This window comes from Canis lupus, chromosome 5 (assembly GCF_011100685.1).
Source record: "Canis lupus familiaris isolate Mischka breed German Shepherd chromosome 5, alternate assembly UU_Cfam_GSD_1.0, whole genome shotgun sequence".
In the NCBI taxonomy this organism is placed as follows: domain Eukaryota; kingdom Metazoa; phylum Chordata; class Mammalia; order Carnivora; family Canidae; genus Canis; species Canis lupus.
In genome coordinates this window covers 70,387,808-70,411,384 of record NC_049226.1, presented here as the reverse complement: position 1 = coordinate 70,411,384, position 23,577 = coordinate 70,387,808, and the positions used below count along the sequence as shown (strand labels likewise).

Here is a 23,577-nt window from a genome sequence, read left to right as displayed (position 1 = left end):
TGGATTATCCTCTTTATTACCTGAATGGTCTTGTTTGATCCTGCTGAAATTTTGGAACAATACAAGGTCACTCCTGCTACTCATTGGCTGGCAGAGATTTCTCCCATACATACAATGCTGATGGAAGAGATATTAGCAGGAGACACCATTCAGATTAAATACATCTCAGGGAAAACAGTGCAGCTTTGTACCAGCCAATCTGGGGACTACTACTTTACAAGGAGTATCCTAAAACCCAGTGCATTTTCTTTCCTGGGGCCAGTAAAAACACAGGGACCCATGGAAAAGCAGCAAAATATGGAAAGGAAAATACAACTCTAGGTTATACAAGTGAGCTGCTAGTTTGGAAAGTGGTGACTTCTGTGTGCAAATGATTTCTTTGACCAAACAGAACAGGGCACAGTTATGAGTTAATGACTTTCATAATGATTAAAATAAGAAACTAATAATTGTTTTTAACCCATAAAAGCCAATCTCTTATGGTTCATCCTAGCACATTACCATATTCTCAATTAATGATTGGTTTCTTAAAGTTAGCATTTGGATAAAAGTTCCAATACTGAATTAGAATAAAACTATTATTTGAAAGCATAAGAGAAAAAAAGTATATGAAACTTATTTATTACAGAACAATTTTTATTAATAAAAGCTTTAAGCAAAAACTCGTAATTCCACAAACTAACAATGACTTGGTAGCATGCAAGTACTTCTGGCTAGAGAGGCATATTTATTCTTCATGAATTTACACATATAATAGGTCCTCATGACATTTGATTCCAAAATGTATGTATAAATTGGCTTGGCATGATTAATAACTTAAAGTAAAATATAAACATAAGGATAACTTAACAGTGATTTAATTTATGTGTGTCAATTCAAGGTCAGTGACTGGAAAGCCCTATTAAAAAAAAAATCTGAGGTCAAAAAAGTCTTTAGGAAGCAACCACATACCTCTGTATATTTGAAGATCGAGGGCTAAAAATCCATTCCTGATGAACACCATTAAGCAAAGGATGTATAACATCCACCACACATCTGTTTCAAAAATGGCACATTTCCAAAATTATCCATTTCTTTACAAATAAACATCATAGTATTAATAGCTACACAGAGGCCATCAGAATGAGTTCCACAATATGTTAACTCTTACGAGGCTTCCCTGAGCTCTGTCTTAAAGCATCTACTTTAATCCTGGGGCTTTAAAAACATCTTCTTTACTTTAACTGTTGGTTTTATGTGTCCATTTTCATCTTCTTCATAATTAGCACGGTCTCTCTTCTTGGCAAACTTTTTTCCAATTGTCCCCACCAAGGTCTCATATCTGTTAAGATGATATGCGGCACAAATTTAATTAAACAAACAAGTAGGAGTCAAGTCTTGTCAAGAATATTAAACCAAGTATACAACAAGAAAAATCGAAATGATTAAAAAAAGCTGTCTGATTTAAAATTTATGAACTTTTCTATGCAGAATTAAAATCTTCACTTTTGTTTTGGTACTATCCTGTATGAACTTGAGAGATATATTTTAAAATATGTCTTAGAAGCAGCACTGGACAAGAGCCCTCAACTGCTGGCCTGTGACAGGTATGAACCTGCCCCAGCCCACTTTAGAGAAAGCAGGAAGTCCTCTTCCTGCTGGGGCACCTGACAGAACAGTTGGGAAGTGGAGCACCCACGTGAGAGCCAGTGAATGCTGGGCCCAGGTTAGAACTAGGCTCTGAAGTGACTATTACCTTCTGGCCATTTCTTCATCTGACACATCAAGCTCCACTGCTTCACTTTCAACTTCTTCCACTTTGTTTTTAGCATTCATCTGAAGCATTAATTTCTGAAAAATACAGCAGTGCTTTCAGGGTTGGAACAGGCTTATTAAAGAAACTGATACCAAATGTATTTGAAGGTAGAGAAAGAAGAAGTCACAATCTATGTAAGTAGTCCAAATCTCTGAAGGGATGCTCTGTAATACTTTGCTCCACAATGTGACAACAAAAATCAGCCGTGAATGGAAAAAATGACAAAGCACCATTAGATTAGACTTCCTATTAATGAATTTAAATTGTATTTTATTTATTTTTTAAAAGATTTTATTTGAGAGAGAAAAAATGAGTGAGAGAGAGAACACAAGTGGCAGGGAGGGCCAGAGGCAGAGGGAGGAGACTCCCTGCCAAGGAGGGAGCCCAATGTGGGACTCAATCCCAGGACCCTGAGATCATGACCTGAGCCAAAGGCAGATGCCCAACTGACTGAGCCACCCAGGCACTCCTTTAAATTTTATTTTAGATTGTAAATCTTATTAGTTACTTACATCTAAAGCAGGCACACTGCTAACATACTCTAGTGAGTGGGGCAAAGAAAAAGCAAACTTTCAGACTTCCTCCAACTTCCCATCTTTGAGCTAAATATAAGAATATTACACTCAAAAGTGATACTAAATGCAGTTTTTGGTGGTGGTGGTAAATTACTGGATGGAAGGACTGGGAGGCTGGCTCTAACATCATGGGGAGGACTGGCTTCACCCCAGAATACAAGGGTGGATAAAGCATTCTACATGATGTCCATGTGCCATATAGTCTCACCTCCATTTCTTTTTCTCACATTAACATTTCTTGATCATTACCCCGACTAAAAAATTATTTTGGGGATGCCTAGGTGGCTCAGCAGTTGAGCATCTGCCTTCGGCTCAGGGCATGATCCTGCAGTTCCTGGGATTGAGTCCTGCATCAGGTTCCCTGTGGGAGCCTGTTTCTCCCTCTGCCTGGTCTCCATCTCTCTCTCTCTGTCTCTAATGAATGAATGAATGGATGAATAAATAAATAAATAAATAAATAAATAAATAAATAAATAAAATCTTTCAAAAAATTTATTTTTATTGTACAATACCTTCTTTTTAGCAAAGGCAGGATGAGGAAGGGATAGCAGAAGAGAAACTAGTTTCAATTAGCTTTTCCAACATTTAAAGGACTAAAGAGAAAATTCTGGGAATATAAGCTCTGTGAGGGCACAGAATTCAGTTTCCTGTGCGTTTCCAGTGCCTCAAGAGGATCTGATGAACCTCAGGTACAGAATAAATATTTACTGACTAAATAAACTCCATAGTAGGTGTCACTAAAGAGACATACAATATTAAAAATGTGTTCTCAGGGCGCCTGGGTAGCTCAGTCAGTTAAGTATCTGACTCTTGATTTTGGCTCAGGTCATGATCTCAGGGTCATGGGATTGAGCCCTGTGTTTAGCTCCCAGCTCAGTGGGGAGCCTGCCTGAGATTCTTTCTCTCTCCCTCTGCTTCCCCGCACTCTTTCAAATAAATCTTAAAAAAAAAAAAGGCTAAAATGTGTTCAAAGTACATCCTACTTATAACGAAATAAGTGCTCTCAAGTTGGTATCTTTTCATAACTGGGTATATACACCTAATCCTTCCCACATTTCATAACAGTTCAGATCTGCAAGCCAAACAGTTCAAAACCTTTCCCCAGAGAGAATGTACTCAGTGTTACAGAGCAGCAGTCATGAAAGCCATCTTCTAATAGCCTCCCACATCAGGATCCTTCCCACTGTATAAGACATACCCTGGAGTGCTTGCTTACGCCTAGCTCTAGTCTCTGGGCATCATACACTTATTATCTTTGCTTCCCCCAGATTCCCCTTTTACCCTAATGCCTTCTTTCTTTTCCTAATCTAAAGCTTTAAGCAGGCCAAGCCAAGAAAAATATCTATTCTAAACAAACACTTTTAGTGTTGATTGTATAAATAGAACACTTAAATTACCAAACACCCTCAAAAAAGGAGGGGAGGGAGAAGAAAACCTACAATCTTTAAATAATCTCTGGTGATTAGTCTGGTTAACTATGGTTCCCTATAGACGTTCTCAGAGAAGTGGTTTTCAACCAGGGGTAGTTTTGCTCACCAAGGGACCTTTGGCAATGTCTGGATACATTTTTGGTTGTCACAACTGGTGTGTGTGTGTGTGTATGTATGCATGTGTACACTACTGGTATCTAGTGGGTAGAGGCCAGGGCACTGCTAAAGATCTTAAAATACACAGAACAGCCCCCACCACAAAGAATTATCTGGCTCTAGATGTCAGTGGTGCCAGAGCTGAGAAACCCTGGCTTTAAGTGATAGTTACAAAACTAAAGCTTTATATCATAAACTTCCATTTCGTTGGTGGAATACCTGACAGGATGGTTTTTAGTACGTGTGCCAGAATTCTAATAAATATTTGTTAAATGAAGATCTGTGCATCTCTACAAACCTGAACCAGGAAAATTCAAATTAACAGCTATTATAAGGTAAATATTTACTTTTCAAACAAACTTTCCAAAAGGTTCATTTAGAAATCGATTTACAAGCTTGGATTAAAACCTGCCCATTAAAAAGTCAAAGTACTCAATTTTTAAGTCATAATTTTCCATTAGAAAAGATATGTTTATAGGTGCCAGAAAATAATTTTTCATAATAGCTTCATATGAACAAAATCCAGACGGTCCTGTGAAAGAGCAGAGTTAAAACTCTAACACTCGCAGGGTGCTGTCATGGAGTGTGTGCTGCTATATTAAATCATCTACTAACTCTACCATAAAACCAGGCTGCAAGGGTTGCAATTTCTTTAAATAGCTCCACTGGTATTTCAAAACTTGTTATTTTGTATATAACGAGAAGAAACGGTACCTGGTGGGGAAAAACCAAAACCCAATTATTAGCAGAAAGAATTCAATTGGAAAATTTTAAAATTTGAAGCAATTATATTTAATACCTCAACCTCAGGATTAAATCCTCTGAATGACATTCTTCCATAGAGAAGATCTTCACATAACAAGAAACTCTGCTCTTCTATTATGAAACATCTAAGTGGGAAAATAAACCTGTATTACTAGCGTGTCTACTTATAACAAAGCCGTGCAAATAAAAGTCAAGATTTCAAATGAAAAATCGATCTCACTTACGGTTCTTAGTAGAATCAAGTAAAAATAAGGTAAGACTTCTAATTCTAACATAGGGGTAGAAATAAAAACTGATTACCTTGGCCAGCAAAGGCAGCAGATGACAAGAGCTGGAGGCTGCAGCCACAGCCTTGTCTAAATTACACACTTAATTTGCATAAATGCCTACACAATGCAGAAACCTAGACTATTTATAATAAACCTAGATTTTTAAAATCTGATGTAGTTTTCTTGATGTTTACATACCCCCTCCCCCCGCAATATTGTTAAGTTCTTATTAAATACTCTGAAATTGGGAGTCCCAGGCAGGTGTAGGAGTGTATTAGCCAAAGCTCTCAGCTATAAACAACAATGACTGACTTCAGCACAGAAGGAATTTATTGAAAGGATACCAGGCATCTCACAGAATCGCTTGGAAAGCTGGATAAGCAGGAATGGAAAATAGGCAGAAATTAGGGTAGCTAGGTCATCAACCCAAAACCAAAACCATGGTAAAATCTACCCTAGTAAAAATGACGCTGCACCTGAGGCTAACCTCTGGACAGCAGAAGGTCCTGGGAGGCCAGCGATGCTCTGGAAGTCTCCTCTGAGTCACCAGTTTATTACCCTAGTTCCAGGTGAGCATAGCTGACTACTGCCTGAAACCACAAAACAATCAACCATAAAGCACACTAGGAAAGTAAATACCAGGCCTTTAGGGCTTCTTTGGCAGAAAGTAGGCCCTACTTCTTGTGTCAAGATTCACTCATTCAACTCACTCAGCCAACATTTTTGCCAGGCAGTGTTCTAGAAGCTGGGGGGGGGACAGCCACAAAAACGAGTTTCTACTTTCACAGAGATCACATTCTAGAGTGATGCCAAGCGATAAGTAAATGATTTATATTCCACAGTGAAAAAAAATGAAGCAGATTATTTCACTCCTGGCCGTAAGAAGGCAGCTGGTATCAAGCTAGTCCTCCTACTTCAGCCAACGATAAAAGAGGACCTAGGAGGAAACAATGAACAAGTCAAAGCACAGGGCTGTGGTGCCTGAGAGGAAAAACCAAAGTAAGCTTTCTGACTGAAGGCAATGAATGCCCACTTTCTGACTGGAGGCAACTTCTAGCCTGTGGAGCCTTACCTGAGCCCAGTCTTACAAAACTGAAGAGACAGACTGAAGTTCAGGGCTATAGAGGGAGGTGAAGTATAATGGGGTCAAGCCCAGAGAAAGGAAGATACATAGAGAAATTCTGGGACCTGCATTCACGGTCTCCTTGAATGTCTGGCCAAATACCAGGCTGTCTATGTGCAAGGCAAGTCCAACAGAGTCGGGGGAAAAAATTTCCAGGAGAACAAGTTAGCTGGTGCATTAGTTTCCTAGGGCTACTGTAACAAATGACCACAAAACTGGTGGGTTAAAGCAACAGAAATATATGCTCTCAATTCTGAAGTCCGCAGTTTCACTGGACCAAAATCAAGGTGTTAACTGAGCGTGCCCCCTCCAGAGGCTGGAGGAGAGAATTCATTCCTTGCTTCTGCTGACAGCTAGAAGTCCTTGGCTTGTGATTGCACAACCCTAAACTCTGCCTCCATGGTTACATTGCCTTCTCCTCTATCTCCCTTCTATAAAGATATACATGATTGCAGTTAGGGCCCATCAGACAATCCAGAATAATCTCCCCATCTAAAGATCTTTAACATAATTATACCAGCAAAGTCAATTTTGTCATATAAATTAACATAGGTTCCAGGGACAAGGACTTAGATATTATTTGGGGGACCATTTTCCAGCATACCATACCTGAGAAAGAAAATTTACCCTAAAATTGTATGTTGGACAAGACCTTGCACAAAGGAGGGAAATGTCTGAGCTGTGTCTATCTAGAGTGGAGCAACCAAGCTGAATACTCTGTGATACTGAACAGAAACATCACGCCTCGGCAGTAGGACTCATCTTAACAATTGTCAGGGCTGTAAAACCTACTCTGACAAAAACAGGGACCAAGCTGATTGGCATGTAAATTAACTGTCTAAGGGAATATTCAATACTTTATTAAGGAAGACAACAAAATCCAGGTATTCAGCAATGTAATACATAATGTGAGACACACAATAAAAAGTTCCTAGGTATGTAAGGTAGCAGGATAATGTGACCCATAAACAGGAAAAAAAGTCAATAGAAAAAAAGATAATGGCATTAACAGAGAAGAACTTTAAAACAGTTTTTTAAAGTTTTTTTCAGACAGGGGCAGAGGGGGTAGAAAGAGGGATCGAGGGAGAAATCTTAAGCAGGTTCCACGCCCAGCATGGGGTTCTATTTCCTAAGCCTGGAGATCATGACCTGAGTTGAAATCAAGGGTTGGACACTTAACTGACTGAGCCACCCAGGAGCCTCTAAAAACAGTTATTAGAAATATGTTCAAGGATTTATAGGAACACAGGAATGTAATGAAGACACAACTAGGGTACCTGAACGAAAATATGGAAACTATGAAAACTCACCAAATATACATTTTAGAACAGAAAAACAGAATCTGAAGTAAAAAATAAGAATAGTCTTGTAATCTACTAAAGAAATGGAATTCATTATTAAGAATCTTTCCACAGAGAAAACTCCAGATTCAGATGGCTTCACTGGTGAATTTTATAAAAAAATTTAAGGAAGAAATAATACCAAATTTACTCAAACTAAGAAATGAGGAGGGGACATTTCCTAATTCATGTTATGGCCCCATCTAAAGACATTATAAGAAACCTATGGTAGAATATGCTGTATGAATATAAATGCGAAAATCATTACTAAAATATTAGCAAATTGTAAGAACTATACACACACACACACACACACACACAAATCTAAAACATGAATACCAAGGGGTGATTTGTTTCAGAAATGTATGGTTGTGACATTCAAAAATCAAGATAATTCCCATGTTAACAGAGGAAAGAAGAAAAATCATATGATCATCTATCTCATTAAAAATGATTGGACACTATTCAACAACATTTATGAAAGTCTTCAGGAAACTAGGAAGAGAAAGGAAAATCTCTCATGTTGATAAAGGACATTTATGAAAACACAACAGTTAATACTTAACAGTAAAGCAGTTAATACTTTCTCCCTATGATCAAAAATAATGCAAGGATGTCTGTTTGTTTCACTGTACTAACCAATGAAATCCTAACCAACGAAATCCTAGCCAATGAAATAAAGAGATCCTAGCCAATGAAATAAAGAAAAGGAAATCCTAGCCAATGAAATAAAGAAAAGGAGATGACAAATGCATTTGTAAATAATCTTAAGAAACCCATACAAAACCACTAGAGTTGGGATGCCCAGGTGGCTCAGTGGTTGAGCATCTGCCTTCAGCTCAGGGCCTGATCCTGGAGACCAGGGATCGAGTCCCACATCGGGCTCCCTGCATGGAGCCTGCTTCTCTCCCTGCCTGTCTCTGTCTCTGTCTCTCTCTCTCTCTGTGTCTCTCATGAACAAATAAATAAAATCTTCAAAACAAAACAAAATCAACCTAACTGATTCAGTTAATGAATCAATTTAGCACAATTACAGAATACAAAGTCTATACACAGCATTTCTACATATATTAACACAACAAACAACTCTGGGGAAAAGGCAATTTACAACAGCAATTTAAAATGTGAAATACATAGGTATATATTTACTGATATATATACACAAAACCTCTACACTCCACCCTACAAGCCATTACTGATGGGAATTAAATAGCTAAATAAATGGGCATATCATGTTTATGGACTGAAGGACAGAATTTTGTTAAGATACCAATTCTCAAGTTGAAATACAGAATCAATGCAATGCCAATCTAAGTCTTATGCGGGGGAAGGGGCTGATGGAGAGAAATAAACTGATTCTAATATTTATATGAGAATACAAAGGGTGTAGACTAGCCAAAACAATCCTGAAAAGAATAAAAGTAGAAAACTTGCACTGTTTCTAGACTTCAAGATTACAAGACTCAAGATTGAAATCCATAGCAATCAAGCTAATAGGACTGAAAAATTTATCAATGCAATAGAATTGAGTCCAGAAATAGTTCCATACTAACACAGCATATTGATTTTTGACCATAGCACTGAAACAATGCAATGAATAAGGAAAAATATTTTCAATAAATGGTACTGGGATCACAGGTTTTCTATAGGAAAAAAACAAAACAAAACACAAAACTACTGTTAATCAAAGACAACATTAAGAAAATAAAAAGGCAGGCACCTGGGTGGCTCAGTCAGTTAAATGCCGGCCTTTGGCTCTGGTAGTGATCACAGAGTCCTGAGACAGGGCCCCTAGTTGGGTTACTTGCTCAGTGAAGAGTGCGTTTCCCTTTCTCCCTTTGCTCCTCTCCACCTCCACCCCCTAATAAATAAAACCTTAAAAAAAAAAAAAAAAAAAAAAAGAAATAGGCAAGCCATACACTGGGAGAATATATTCACAATACATACATCTGTTAAAGGACCTGTATTCAGGGGATCCCTGGGTGGCGCAGCGGTTTAGCACCTGCCTTTGGCCCAGGGCGCGATCCTGGAGACCCGGGATCGAATCCCACGTCGGGCTCCTGGTGCATGGAGCCTGCTTCTCCCTCTGCCTATGTCTCTGCCTCTCTCTCTCTCTCTGTGTGACTATCATAAATAAATAAAAATAAAAAAAAAAGGATCTGTATTCAGAATATAAAGAACTCCTACCTGTATAGATGTTAAGTTTTATCTCAAGAAACAAAACCCTACACAAATATTGAATTCTAGTTAATAATATGCATGTCTGCAACTTACTCTGAAATACGCTAAAAATAAAATGGATTGACAGATGTATAGAGGGATGGATAAATATGTAAAAAAAAGCTAGAAAAAAGAACCATCTCACTTTTATTTTACTTTAAGATTTTATTTATTTATTCATGAGAGACACAGAAGAGAGAGAGAGAGAGAGAGAGAGAGGCAGAGACACAGGCAGAGGGAGAGGCAGGCTCCATGCAGGGAGACTGACGTGGGCCCACAGGTCTCCAGGATCACACCCTGGACTGAAGGTGGCACTAAACCGCTGAGCCACCCAGGGATCCCCTCATCTCACTTTTAAAAACAGGCAAATGATTTGAATAGGCACTTCATAAAGGGAGATACGGAAATGCCAATAAGCACATAAGAGTTAATATTATTAGTCATTAGGAAAATGCAAATTAAAATCGTAAAGAAGGACACCTGGGTGGCTCAAGAGGTTGGGCATCTATCTGCCTCTGGCCTGGGGCGTGATCCTGGAGTCCCGGGACCCAGTCCCAGTCCCACATCGGGCTTCCTGCATGCAGCCTGCTTCTCCCTCTGCCTGTGTCTCTGCCTCTCTCTGTGTCTTTCATGAATAGATAAAATCTTTAAAAATAAAATAAAATAAAAAATAAAAATCATAACAAGATACTACTACAATGACCGAATATAAAAAGAGTAACAGCAAATGTTGGAAGGATGTGGAAAAACCAGAACTCTTCTACTTCCTAGTGAAAGTATAAACAGTACAATCACTGTGCAAACTAGTCTGAAAGTTTCTCATAAAGTTAACTATATGCCAACCTTATGACCCTGCAATTCCACTTGTATGGAAGAGAAACTGTAAGCGGAAAGAGTTAGGGGTCCCTGGAAAAAGAAAGACAAGACAAAGTGCGCCACCAGAGAAGTCATTTTAGGTCCCCAGCCAGCTATTTTCTGTGATGGCAGCCTTACTTGCGCAAGCAGACTCCCAGCACAACTTCCCAGCAGGTGGCCGAATTACAAAGAAATACAAAAACTTCAGTAGTTAAACATTTTAAAAAGACAAAGAGGAAGCAAAAACTAACACTTTACCAGGCCAGGAAATAGCCTAACTAAATCAGAGACAAAAAACCACTGGTGGGGATCTCTGGGTGGCTCAGCAGTTTAGCGCCTGCCTTTGGCCGGGGGCATGATCCTGGAGTCCCAGGATGAGTCCCACATGGGCTCCCTGCGTGGAGCCTGCTTCTCCCTCTGCTTATGTCTCTGCCTCTCTCTCTCTCTGATGAATAAATATAAATAAAATCTTAAAAAAAAAAAAAAACTGGTAAAACTCCCTCAGCTGTTTCAAAAGTAAAGCAAGCCCTGCATCAGGAGCCCAAGACCCGCCATCCAGTTATACTAGCTAGCTCTCAAGCACGCCGTTAGCCCATTCCCCTTGTTTGACAGTTACCTCTGCTTCACTGTAACATTAGTCTCCACCCTTGAGAAGCACAAGCTTCATTAACACAGGATTCACACGTAGGCCTGTGTTTTAAAGTACCCTTCCTTACATGACTTCATGTCTGCCTCCACATGTGATGACAAAGCTCCCCTTTCTGAATAATCATCCTAACCCTAAATAAAAGAAACCCACTCACCCTCACTTGGGAGAATCATAGCTTTGGAAATTATTTTCTTTACTTGCTGCAAAAAGTTTCCTCTGTGCGACCGTTCCACCCAGTGGGTGTAGTTGTTATCTGTACCTCAGCAAGCAGTGAACCCACCTTAGCTCAGCAACAGAATGAAAACAGGATTCTATCCAATTCATTCAGATTCTTTTTATCTAAAGATAATTTGTCTTTGGTTGCTTTAGAAAAGGTGGTCTGAATAGGCTTCTTGGATGGATGATGTGTGAGCCAAGTTTGGAAGGCAACGAGGAACAAAATATGATGCCTGGGGAAGAGCAGCTGTGGGACCAGTTAGGCCCAGAGAAGGGAGTGCAAGCATCCAGCCTGAGAAACAGCCAGGAGGCTTCCATGGCCAGGAAGGAATGCAGAAGGGAACACTGGTAGGAGGTCAAAAGTATTTTCACAGGGACACTAAGGTGTCGTCTTCTTCACTGTGTCAACATTTACACAGAGGGTACAAAAGCAACTTTAAGAGCTCATCTTGCCATGAAGTAAAGTAGGGACACCATACTATGCTGGTAATCACTGCATTATTCACTGCTGGCTTTCAAATAAAAAAGGGAAAGAAGCCAATACGAATGTTTTCGATGAGGCAGTAAAAAAAATGTATTAATTTTCATTAATCTCGGCCCTTGATTACACTTTTCAAAAATATTCCGCATCCAAAATGTTAAGTACCTCTGCATAGTGAGGCATGAGGACTATCTGGAGGAAATGCACTTGTGTGATCGAATTCTGAGTTGAACTAGCTACTTTTTCCATAGAACACTATAACTATGGTTATTCAAACTTGGGTACTTGGCAAACATTTTTCTGAAAATGAATCAAATGAACCTGTCACTTCAAAGGAACAACCGACAATACTGTTGCCGGTTAAAAATTCAAGCTTTCGAGCAGAAATGAGAATTCTGAATAGCTTATGTATGTCATCTTGGGCTCAAGAGTTTCTCAATACTTAAAAGATTTTTCTGATGAAACCCAGGGCAATATTAATGAATATGGTTTTTGATATCATATAAGGAAATGAGTTAACATTTAGAAAATCTATACAACTCACTGAATATTTTCCAAATGAGAAATGCATGATGTTATGAAATCATGTGTGGATAAAAGATCTATTCCAAATGCAAGGTAGACTAATGATTCTGAAAAATGTACTGATGTTCTGAGATTCCATACTGCGGTTAACTTTAAAGAAACTACTAGTTACTGAGTTTTGGCATAGTGTCAAAGAATTACCTGAAAAGGCTATTCTAATACTTCTCTCTTTCAATTATATCACCTGTGTAAGGGAGGATTTTCTTTACATGCCTCAACCAAAACAACAGACCACAAAAGGCTGAGTACAGGACTTAAGAAAATTTACCCTGAGAATCAACCCATCTTCTGCTTTGCCAGACATTAAAAAATTCACAAAAGTGTAAGACAATATCATTCTTCTCAGTAACATTTTTTGGTCTTGGGAAACAGTTATTTTTCATGAAAAATGTGTTATTTATGTTAACAACAGGAGTCTGCCTTTAAAGTGAGGATTTAAAAATTTTTGTTTCAAAAAAAAAAAAAAAAATTTTTGTTGTTATTTCTCACATAGTAAATATCGACATAAGATAAACTACACAAACAGAAGCTCTTCCAGTGGTTCTAAATAATTTTTTAAAATGTAAATGGTCCTTGAGCCCCAAACTTTGAGAATCACTGTTCTTTGGGTTCCTCTCTCCCTGGCCCTCTAGTCCAGCCAACACTTCCTTCAGGAGCCACCCTCCCTGAGGGAGCCTAAATTCAGGCACACATTCTCCAGAGCCTTCTGTTCAGCTTTTTCCATAAATGTGGGATTCCCTGTCAATTGCCTAATCTTGGTCCTTACAGAGTGCAGCTGATAAAACCTCATCTGTCTCCCAAATGCATCACCCCCTCAGGAAAACACCATAACTATACATTTACGCACTCACTTAAGACAGAAGACAGACCAGGGGCTAGGAATGGATGTACGACAGGAACACTGCTCCTGTCAAAGGGCTTTTTCAGGGGTTTCTACTAACACAAAACTTTTATATAAAAAGGAACACAGGTGTTTCGTAATCTATGAGTAGTTTCAATAATTAGTAAAACTAAATAGAGTTAGCAAAAAATTAAATATTCTAAAACCTAACTAAGTATTCTGTATTTTAAAATCCTTAGTTTTGTTAGTAAGGATCCATAATTTTAGGGCCAAAACACATCAAGGATATTATTTCATCCATTTTTACAGATGAGAAACTACTGCTTAAAACATAAAACAAAACTAGACTTGCCACAAATAACAAGCATGGCAAAGCAGGGGAAAAAGTCACTACAGGGATACAATTCTCTAATGGGTCTCTCCTGTGAATAAGGCACTAACTGTCCTTTTGGTCTAGAATATCTTTTCAGGGATATATATAGTGAACGGCTTTGAAAGGCAGAGCTATCGTCTTCCTTTAGGCAAAGTGCAGACTTGCTTAATGTCCAGTGTAATAATGTCTTTCCTGGGGCTAAGGGCAAGTTGGCTTGCAGTCTAGTGTTAAAGATAATAGGTTTCCTAAGTTCAGGATTTCTCAGCTATGATGCAAAACTACTGTGAGCAACACATGCAGGGCCTTGCCACATCATCCCCCATGAGATTTGGGGGGCAAGGGGGAAATGATGCCAAAGAGGTGCTCATATTGTTTGCTGTCCTGTGAGGTAAGGAAGTCCTTGTGTCTGAAGCAAGAGTCTTGTACCTTCCACTAGCATCCATGAAACTGTGGCAAGCTAACCTGTTAATTTGCAAGTAGGGTACAATCTCAGATCTCAGAGTTGATGACATTCATTAGGATACACTATGCAAGCACAAGAAGCATGGTAGCCAAATAATACTTTTAAAGCAGCATCTTATGGCAAAAAAGCAATTATGCTGGCTGTTCTCTGTACTACTGCACATCCTCTGGAGAGAAATAGTATAGCAAAAACACAGCAGAATCTTTGATCTGATAAATTCTACTTCTAGGAACTTATTCCAAGTATCTTGTATTAGATTCCCTGGAAACAGACTCTGAGACAGAACTGTGTGCAGAAGTATCATGGGCCAGTGCTCTTTGGAAGATGCCCCTCAATGGAAATGAGGATGGCAGGGCTGGGCAGGAGCAGGTGACCTGCAATATGGCTACACTAAGGTCTCAGCCCCTATGAGGAGCTCTTGGATGGGTGTTTAGAAGGCCCCGCAGGTGTTCCCAGTTGAGTCAAGCAACCAGTCCCTCATCCCCCTCGCAGCTTAAGCACTGGCAGCGGCATCCCCTCAGGGGATGTCTGGACTGAAGAGCCCTAATCATCCTCACTGAACTGCCATGTGATATGGCTGACATCATAGACGGCAACCTCTTGACTTTCAAAGCATATACAAAGCGAAGTCTCCAATTTCAAAGAGAGCTGTAACCCTTTGGAATAATTCAGATGATACTACCGAGGAAAGACTTGCAAACACAGAAGAGCAGGAAGGAATGGATGAATTTCACAATATTCCAGGACAGGGCAATAACTGTGCCAGCAGAGTCTGTCTATTACGCTTTGTGCTTGAGATGTCGCAGTGAGTGCATCACATATATTAGCTCATTTACTTCTCAAAATGCATGTGACATTATCATCATACCCAATACACAGGTGACAAAAGAGGAGCTAAGGACCTTGCCCAACGTCGCAAGTAAGCAAGTGGCAGAGCTGGGCATCAAACACAGGTCTGCCTGACTCCAGAGCCCATGTGCTTAATTAACCAATCCATTCTGCAGGCTCCCTATTTGGGATGTTAAAAAAGACAAATCCTGAGGCCATACCATCCGGTTTTTCTCTCCAGATCTACTTCTCATTATCTCCCCTACTCTGTATCCTGGGAGGCTGATTTGAATGTTATACATGGAAGGGGTCCTTCCTGTGGAGGACTCCTCAGGCTGGCTGTGCCCTCTTATGAAGGTAGAAGCTCTTGTAAGAGGTCTTCAGATTCAGTGACCACTCCCTCCCTTTGACCCTCTCCTAGCAGCTCTTGTAAGATATCTTCAGATTCAGTGACCACTTCCTCCCCTTGACCCTCTGTACCTGGAGTGGAAATTGCTCCCACCACACAAGCCGGGGTATGCACCGTCCCTGGTGGCTTCCCTGAGCCCTACTGCTATACTCTCAAGTAACCCAATTTGATAGCGTCATCTTTTCCTGCCAACAACTTAACCTAATATACATATCTACACAAATAGGCACTGAATGATGGCAGAAGTTTATTATTTACTGCTAGGGTCTAACTGCTTATATCCCTCACAAAATACCCATGTTGAAATCTTAATGCCCAGAGATGATAGTGTTAGGAGATGAGGCCTTTGGGAAGTGGCTGAAGTCACATCATGAGGATGGGGCCCTCGTGAGTGGAGTTAGCACTTTACAAAGAAGACCCCATAGAAACCCCTAGCCCTGGGGTGCCTGAGTGGCAGAGTTACTTAAGTCTCCAACTCTTGGTTTTGGTTCAGGTTGTGATCTTGGCATCAAGAGATCAAGCCCCAAGTTGGCATCATGCTTAGTGCGTAATCTGCTTGAGATGCTCTCTCCCTCTGCCCCTCCCCCCTGCTCTAAGAAAGAAAGAAAGAAAAAAAAAAAGAAAGAAAGAAAGAAAGAAGCCCCTAGCCCCTTTTAACAGGTGAAGACACAGTGAGAAGGTGCTGGCTATGAACCAGGGAGAAGGCCATCACCAAAATAGGACCACAGAAGGGCCTTGATTTTTGACTTTCAGCCTCCAGAACTGTGAGAAATAAACTTCTGTTTCTTTATAAGCTACAAGTCCGTGGTATTTTGTTACGGTAGTTCAAAAGGATAGAGACATTTGCCTCCTAGAGAAGGAATCTAAAGGTCATTTTTTCTGGGAATACTATGTTATGTTGGGGGGATTAAATACTGAAAACAAGGCAGAAATCATTCTGCTCCTTAATAACAATAAGTAAAAAAATATCTGGAATACTTTGTGTAAGTTTAGTCAAGGTATAAAATTAAATTATAGCACCTTACCAGTAATGGTCTCTTCCTATATCACCCTGCCCCCAAGCCCACACTGTCTCTGGCACTGTCTTCCCCTTCCTCACAGCTACCTTGCTTCTCTGAGAAGCAACAGAGAAAAGCAAGCAGAGAAGCAAGCAGAGAAAACAAAGTACCCTCCTTCCATATCTCTTGGTGGGACATGCTTTCTATCATTAGGGAAGGATATCTAGCCTTCCAGAAAAGATCCAGAGAAGGTCAGCCAAGTGAACAAGGGAATACAACATGTTAAAAACAAAAAAATTGTTAAGAGATAGAAAGGAAAAACACAAACGTGCCTGAATAAGCAGCATTTTCAATCATCTGACAGTTTATTTTTTTTAATTTATTTATTTTTTTAATTTTTATTTATTTATGATAGTCACAGAGAGAGAGAGAGAGGCGCAGAGACACAGGCAGAAGGAGAAGCAGGCTCCATGCACCGGGAGCCCGACGTGGGATTCGATCCTGGGTCTCCAGGATCGCGCCCTGGGCCAAAGGCAGGCGCCAAACTGCTGCGCCACCCAGGGATCCCCATCTGACAGTTTAGATAAAATTACCGTACCACAGAGCTTACTAAAGTAAGAAAAGCACCGAGGACAAACAATAGTTTTAAGAAGAATTTAGATAAAAGTCAACAGATGATATGAATCAATCACTCCTTTATTCAAAACTATTTCTCAGGCATCAACCACACTTAGAGGTGGAAGATGAATAGTCTAGTATGGTATCCCAGCCTAGTATGGTAGTCATAACCAGCTAGCTGACTCTGGGCAACTTATTCTCCCTCCAGCTTTAGATTCCTCAGCTATAAAATGGATGGAATGACAGTAGCAAACTTCTATATCTGCTCTGAGGATTAAATAATTGAGAGATTTAAAATGCTTAGTTTAGTTCCTGGAACATGCTATAAAATCAATAAATATTAGTTAAGGTGATTGGTATTAACAGCAATGGAATTTTTTTAAAAAGAAAAAAGAAACACATCCACAACTCTTGACTTGCTTTTGAGAAGCTGAGTCAGTTGAGCACCTGCCTTCAGCTGAGGTTGTGACCTCAGGGTAATGGGATGGAGCCCTGCTTCAAGCTCCTTGCTCAGAAGGGAGTCTGCTTCTCCCTCTCCCTCTGTTCCTCCTCCCTGCTCACGCACACTCTCTCTAATAAATAAAAATCTAAAAAAAAATAAATAAATAAAAAAAAAAAAAAAAAAAAAAAAAAGGAAGCTCGCCCAAAGAAGAACTCTTCTGTTCAAACAAAATTGGAGAGGCCTAAAGTACACTCCTTCCAACTTAACGTGACAGGGAACACCACAGATTCTCATAAAAGCTCTCCAGCTATTACCAGTGACAAATGGGCTAGATTCCTTTATTCAAAATAAAAAAAGAACAGCATTATAAATGAGGGCCAGTAAAAATGCATAAACCCAAGTAGAACTTATATAGATTTTATAATTTTAGAAAACTATTTGAAAAGTTAATTCAATAAACTAAGCAGCTACTATATTACAGGCCTTGCGACACTAGAACGATGAGTCCCATTTACAGGGATTTCCCTCTGAAGGCCCAAAACATCATTAGTATAATTTCTAATAAACCTACTCTTTTTCTTTAAGCTCTGGCAAATCCAAATACCAGTGCTCTTCACTAATGATTTTCTTTTCTTCCTCTTCTAGTTGTTTCCTGGTCTCCGAATCCAGTCCTCTTTGCATGAACTGTCAAAACAAAACAAAATCATGTCAGCAGCTAGTTTTCTCAACCTAGAATTGAGGAAAACTCAAATAACTTTATTCCTCTATGTGCTCTCCCTCATTTCTCAGGAATACTATCTTGGTGGGGAGGGGGGAGGTGGTGTGACTGCAGAAGCTTAGCTCTGCCCTTGAGAACCTCACACCAGACTAGAGAGAGCCCGCTAGAGCACACAAAAAAGTAACGTGGGCTTCCTTCAGAAGACCTTGGAAAGATCTTTACCATACTTCAGTTTGTCTGATTTAATAAAACAAGCAATAAAAAACTGTATTTGGTAAGTAGCTCATCAATATTTCAGTTTCACATTGTGGCCAGTGGGGAAGGGCTAAAACAGAAGATACAGATCAGGATGGGCAAGTAGAGACACAAAGTGAGAGGGGCAGAAAGAGGAGGTGAGACTCCGTACTTTCTGAATCTGTTGATGACCCATGACTAGTCTTTGTACCTGCTGATCTTGGTCTGGAGGACCCTTTCTCATGCTCCTTTACTTGGGCAACTCCTAGCCCTTCTGATATATAGTAAAAGCTATTCCATCCCTGTGAAATCTGACATCTGCAGACAAAATTGGCACTTCTCTCTTAGATGCTTCAAATGACATCCTCTAAGTCTCACTACATTTTAATTTCTCAAGTACCTGTTTCTTCTGAAGAGCTCGAGGGCAGGGACTTTGTCTAGACTGTCTCCTTTTCAGTTTCAGCATGATGAATGATAAATAGTAAGGGGTTTGCTGTCCTCTGAAAGGCTGATTACCTCTACGGCTGCTCTTTTTTCTAAGATGTGCAGAAGCTCAACTCAAAATAGGCCAGGAGAGAAATTGGCAGTCCAGCTGCTAGTCTCTTCCCACCATAAACAATAACTCTATTTCCTTAGGGCATCAGTGAACACCATAGGAAACTGATCACAGCAAAATGATAAAACATTAATAAGGGAAAAAAATAAATTCAGAAAATATCCAGGAGCCTTCAGAAATTAGGTCTAGAGTTCTACTAGTTTCCATCTGTCCCTATTTCTTTTCCTTGTCTGAGCTCTATATTACTTTTCCTTCCATTCCAACCTTTCCAAAAATACAAGCATTTTTAGGCAAAAGGGCTTTACCAATGAATATTTTTTTTTTAAATTTTTTTATTTATTTATGATAGTCACAGAGAGAGAGAGAGAGAGAGAGAGAGAGAGAGGCAGAGGGAGAAGCAGGCTCCATGCACCGGGAGCCCGACGTGGGATTCGATCCCGGATCTCCAGGATTGCGCCCTGGGCCAAAGGCAGGCGCCAAACCGCTGCGCCACCCAGGGATCCCACCAATGAATATTAAAGGCAATGACGGAACTTGGAAAACATTTACAAATAAAATACAGTGATAATATCCAGTTCTGATGAGGTGAGTCTGGATCACTCACACATTGCTGGTAGGAATACGAATGGTACAACTTCTGTTGAAAACAGTTTGGTTTCTTACCCAACTAAAGATTCATAACATATGACCCAGCAATTGTCCTCTTGGGCATTTATCTCAGAGAAATGAAAACTTATGTTCACTCAAAAAGTCATACAGAAATATTCACAGCAGCTCTATTTGTTAATAGCCAAACACTGAAAACAATCAAAATACTCTTCAAAAGGTGAATGGTTAAGTCCTACGGTACTACCATGGCATGGAATATTATTTAGCAATTGAAAAAAAGGAACTAAGGATACTCAACAACTTAGATGGATCTCAAATGAATTATGCTGAATGAAAAAAAAAAAGCCATCTCAAAAAGGTTACATATGTACAATTTTATTTATAGAACATCTTTGAAATAACGAAGTTATAGGAATGGAGAACAGATCTGTCAGAGCTTGGGGACAGTAGAAAAGACTGGGTATGGCTACAAATGGAGAGGCTGAGGGAACCTCATGGTGATGGAACAGCTTTGTATCATGAATGTGGTGGTAGCTACATAAGTCTGCATAAGCCCTCACCACAGGAAAAAACTGGCAGTTTCTGGAATGTAGTAATGTACTTCCCAGTCCTGCTTCCTCTGCTACTCAACATCATGTTTCCATCTTCTTATCTGGCAAAATATCCACTTGAAAAAACCCAGAGCACATGTCCTTTCGGCCTTCCCTGACTGGTGTTTGGCCAAGCTGTTCAGAGATCTCTTCCCATAAAAGAATATCTTTCCCTACATCTAAGAGCCTTATAAGCACTGGCTTTTTGTTCATTAATGCTTCTTTTGTGTCTCCCAAAAGACAGAGATTCTGAATAGTAGACCATGTCTCTTATTCATTTTTTATTACTAGTACTTGGGCTGTAGCTGGTATACAAGAAGAGTTCAATAAAGGTTCTCTGAATGTAACTCCAGACTTATTTTCCCAGACTCTCTTTCTTGGATGGTTCTCTTTAAACTCAGATGCTTTGGGGGCACCTGGGTGGCTCAGTGGTTAAGCATCTGCCTTTGGAGGTTGTGATCCCGGGGTTCTGGGATTGAGTCCCACATCCGGCTCCCCACAGGGAGCCTGCTTCTCCCTCTGCCTATGTCTCTGCCTCTCTGTGTGTGTCTCATGAATAAATAAATAAAATCTTAAAAAAAAAAAAAAAAAAAGCTTAGTGATTTGACTTTACTCACAAGTGAGAGCCTACAGCAGGCATCACAAATTACAATTCTGGGCTAGATAACAATTCTTGTAAATAAAGTTTTATTGGAACAAAGATCTGTTCATTTGGTTCTGAGCTACAATGGCAGGGGTGAGTAGGTACAATACTAACTGGCCCACAAGCCTGAAGTATTTATTATCTGTCCTCTTAGAGAAAAAGTTTACCAACTCCTATCTTAAGAGCCCAAAGGAGCTAACATCACAAATAAGCGCCCTCTTTACAATCATTTCATCATGCTGACAGGAATACCACCTATATCTTTCACTTTCTACTCCCATCAGGATCACCTTCCAGTCCCTAACAGGTGACCAAGTCGGAGGATTTCAGGTACACTTCAAAACAAATGTATTAGTATTAAATCCTCTACTCTCTTCATTCTTGCTCTACACTGAACTCTGGCTGAACAGTTACACTGGATACAGCAACCTAATGCAGCTGTTCCATTCATTCTCATGGGACACTCCACTCTATCTGTATGTATGGTATCTCTTGCTATCCTACCAATAAGTTCTTTATTATAACTGAAGCTGCTGACCCAACTAGAAAATCTGTGTCATAGTCCCCCCCTCTCCTTTGCTTCCAAGTCCTGTTGAGTCTTCTCCAACCACTGGGGTAGGAGTTGATACTTTTTTTATGGTATTTTCTTCCTTTCTAACTCTTGAGTCAGCTCTTTGGTCAGAGGTGTAATCACTCAGGACATCTTCAGTTGATGTGCCTGCTTTGCCAATCCACTCTACCTCTCGGATTGCAAACTCAGAGTCAGAAGAAGCCTCTGTGGGGTAAAAATGCAAATTTTGCTATTAATATGTAGGAAAAAAGAACTTTAGAAACTATAAATTATGATTTACCCTCCACCCTCACTCACCCTATTCATCCCTAGTTACACCCTCGCTGAACTCCAAATCTGGCACATGCAACATGTACTCTCCAATCTTTCAAAACATTATTTATGCCTTGCTTCCTTTTTTTTCTGGAAATTATTCTCTAAACACGACATCTTACACTGTGCTGACAGCGACAAGCAGTTAAGAGCAGGGGCTTTGGAGCAAGACTGCCTGAGTTTGGTTCTGTCTATACAACTTGTTAGCTGTGTAACTTCAGGCAAGTTAGCTACTTCTCTTTCGGGGCTTCAGCTGTAGGAGAGCAGTAATAACTGCATCTACCTCGCAGAGTCACTACATGGATTCTACGGGCGGCTATAGGCAAAGCACGTAGAACAGCTGTCTGGCACATAGCAGAAACTATAAATGTTTACTATTATTATTCAAGCTTTTAAGGCCTGGTTGTTTCCCCTGTTTTAATCCTATATTCCTTTTACGTGCCCTTGCCTTTTTGTTTTTCCACTTTGAAATTATTTGTTAAATGAGTTCAATTTTGGGGCGCCTGGGGGGGGTTCAGCGGTTGAGCTTCTTGCCTTTGGCTCAGGTCAGGATTCCAGGGGTCCTGGGACCGAGTCCCGCATCCGGCTCCCTGCAGGGATCCTGCTTCTCTTTCTCTCTCTGTGTCTCATGAATAAATAAAATCTTAAAAAAAAAAATGGATTCAATTTCGAATTTAAATAATCAATTTTGCTGAAAGTCGAAGATATTCACCTCAACTGTTCTAATTCTGTTCCCATTGCCATTGCGACCAGATCAAAACTTCTAGCTCGTTTTTGTTTTTTTTCCCCCACCAGGGCATTCTCCATAGGGCAGCTAAGGGAACTTTGAAAAGTAAGCACAGCTAAGATGCTCAATAGCTTCTCCGTGTTCACATAGAGAAAAAAATAATAATAATAATTCTTCCTCTGGCCTAAAACTGCTCACCTATGTGGCCACTGGCTGCTGGTTCAGGCCCACTTCTTGCTACTTGCCTTCCAGACACAACGGCTGATCTTTAGTTCTTGGGAATCCCAGCGGCTTTCCCGAGGTTTGCGTCCCAGAGCCGTGCACCCGGTTTTCCCTGGGTCTCCGCGGCCCTGCGCCCCGCCTCCCACCTGCCCTCCCTCTCTCCTCCTCCCCTCCCCCCCCCACCCCCCACCCCCCACCCAAGGGCCTCTCCCGCGGAAGCCAAGTAAGCTCCCGGCGCTCCGGGCACCGCTCAGCGCCGCGGCATCCTACCCGCTGCCGCCGCTCTCCTATCCCGCCGCGGGCTTTAAGAGCGAACCCGCCGGACTCAGAATCCCGTTCCCAGGGCCCGAACCAGACCAAGCGCTAAGTGAATGAATGAATGTCCGAGCTGGAGGCCCTCCGCGGCCGCCCCGGTGCCCCCGCGCGTCTGCAGCCCCGGCCCCGGCCAGGTGTGGAAGCTCAGGTACCCCCGTCGCCCAGCGCGCCTCCCCGCCGTCCCCGCACCTTCATGCGCAGCAGGTTCTTGGACAGTTTCGTCTTGCGCTCGGCCGCCATGTTGGCGCCTGCTCGGGGCCGCGCTCCACCCCCAGCCCCCGCCGCGCACGCGCACGCGCACACGCACACGCACGCCCGCGCACGCGCACTGCCGCGTGCGTCCCGGCGGCGGCGTCTCCCGCAGCTGGCGTCGTCGCACCGCGTGGCTTCGCCCTCGCCTGGGCGCGTCCCGGGAGGCGCTGTCCTCCTCGAGGAGCTGCGGGTGAGGACGCGGCTGTCCGCCAGGGGCGAGGGCGACTGGACGCAGGAGGCAAACGTCTACAGAGGCCTCAGTCGGAGGAGGCCCGAATTTTGCGCCCCGAGAGCGCCGTGGTGAGTGTCGCCGCGCGTCACCGAGGCGGTGGGAGCTGGTGAGACGCTCGCCGCCCGTCCTGGCCACGCCGCGGCTGTGGCGCGTCTGCGTCGCGGA

General features: G+C 41.2%; 1 protein-coding gene across 2 annotated transcripts; it reads right to left on the bottom strand.

Annotated features, from left to right (window-relative positions):
- Positions 1-618: 618 nt before the first annotated feature.
- Positions 619-23,249, bottom strand: MPHOSPH6 (M-phase phosphoprotein 6). Of its 2 annotated transcripts, none has more exons than XM_038538179.1 (5): positions 23,118-23,249; positions 18,003-18,115; positions 4,756-4,846; positions 1,736-1,830; positions 619-1,321 (listed from the first exon to the last, which is right to left on the bottom strand). In XM_038538179.1, exons 1-5 carry the CDS (start codon positions 23,166-23,168, stop codon positions 1,186-1,188), a joined length of 486 nt encoding a protein of 161 aa, XP_038394107.1. In that variant the 5' UTR covers positions 23,169-23,249; the 3' UTR covers positions 619-1,185. The 2 variants fall into 2 exon arrangements, with proteins under 2 accessions (XP_038394107.1, XP_038394108.1); XM_038538180.1 differs by lacking the exon at positions 23,118-23,249 and adding an exon at positions 22,590-22,737.
- Between the last annotated feature and the right edge of the window lie 328 nt (positions 23,250-23,577).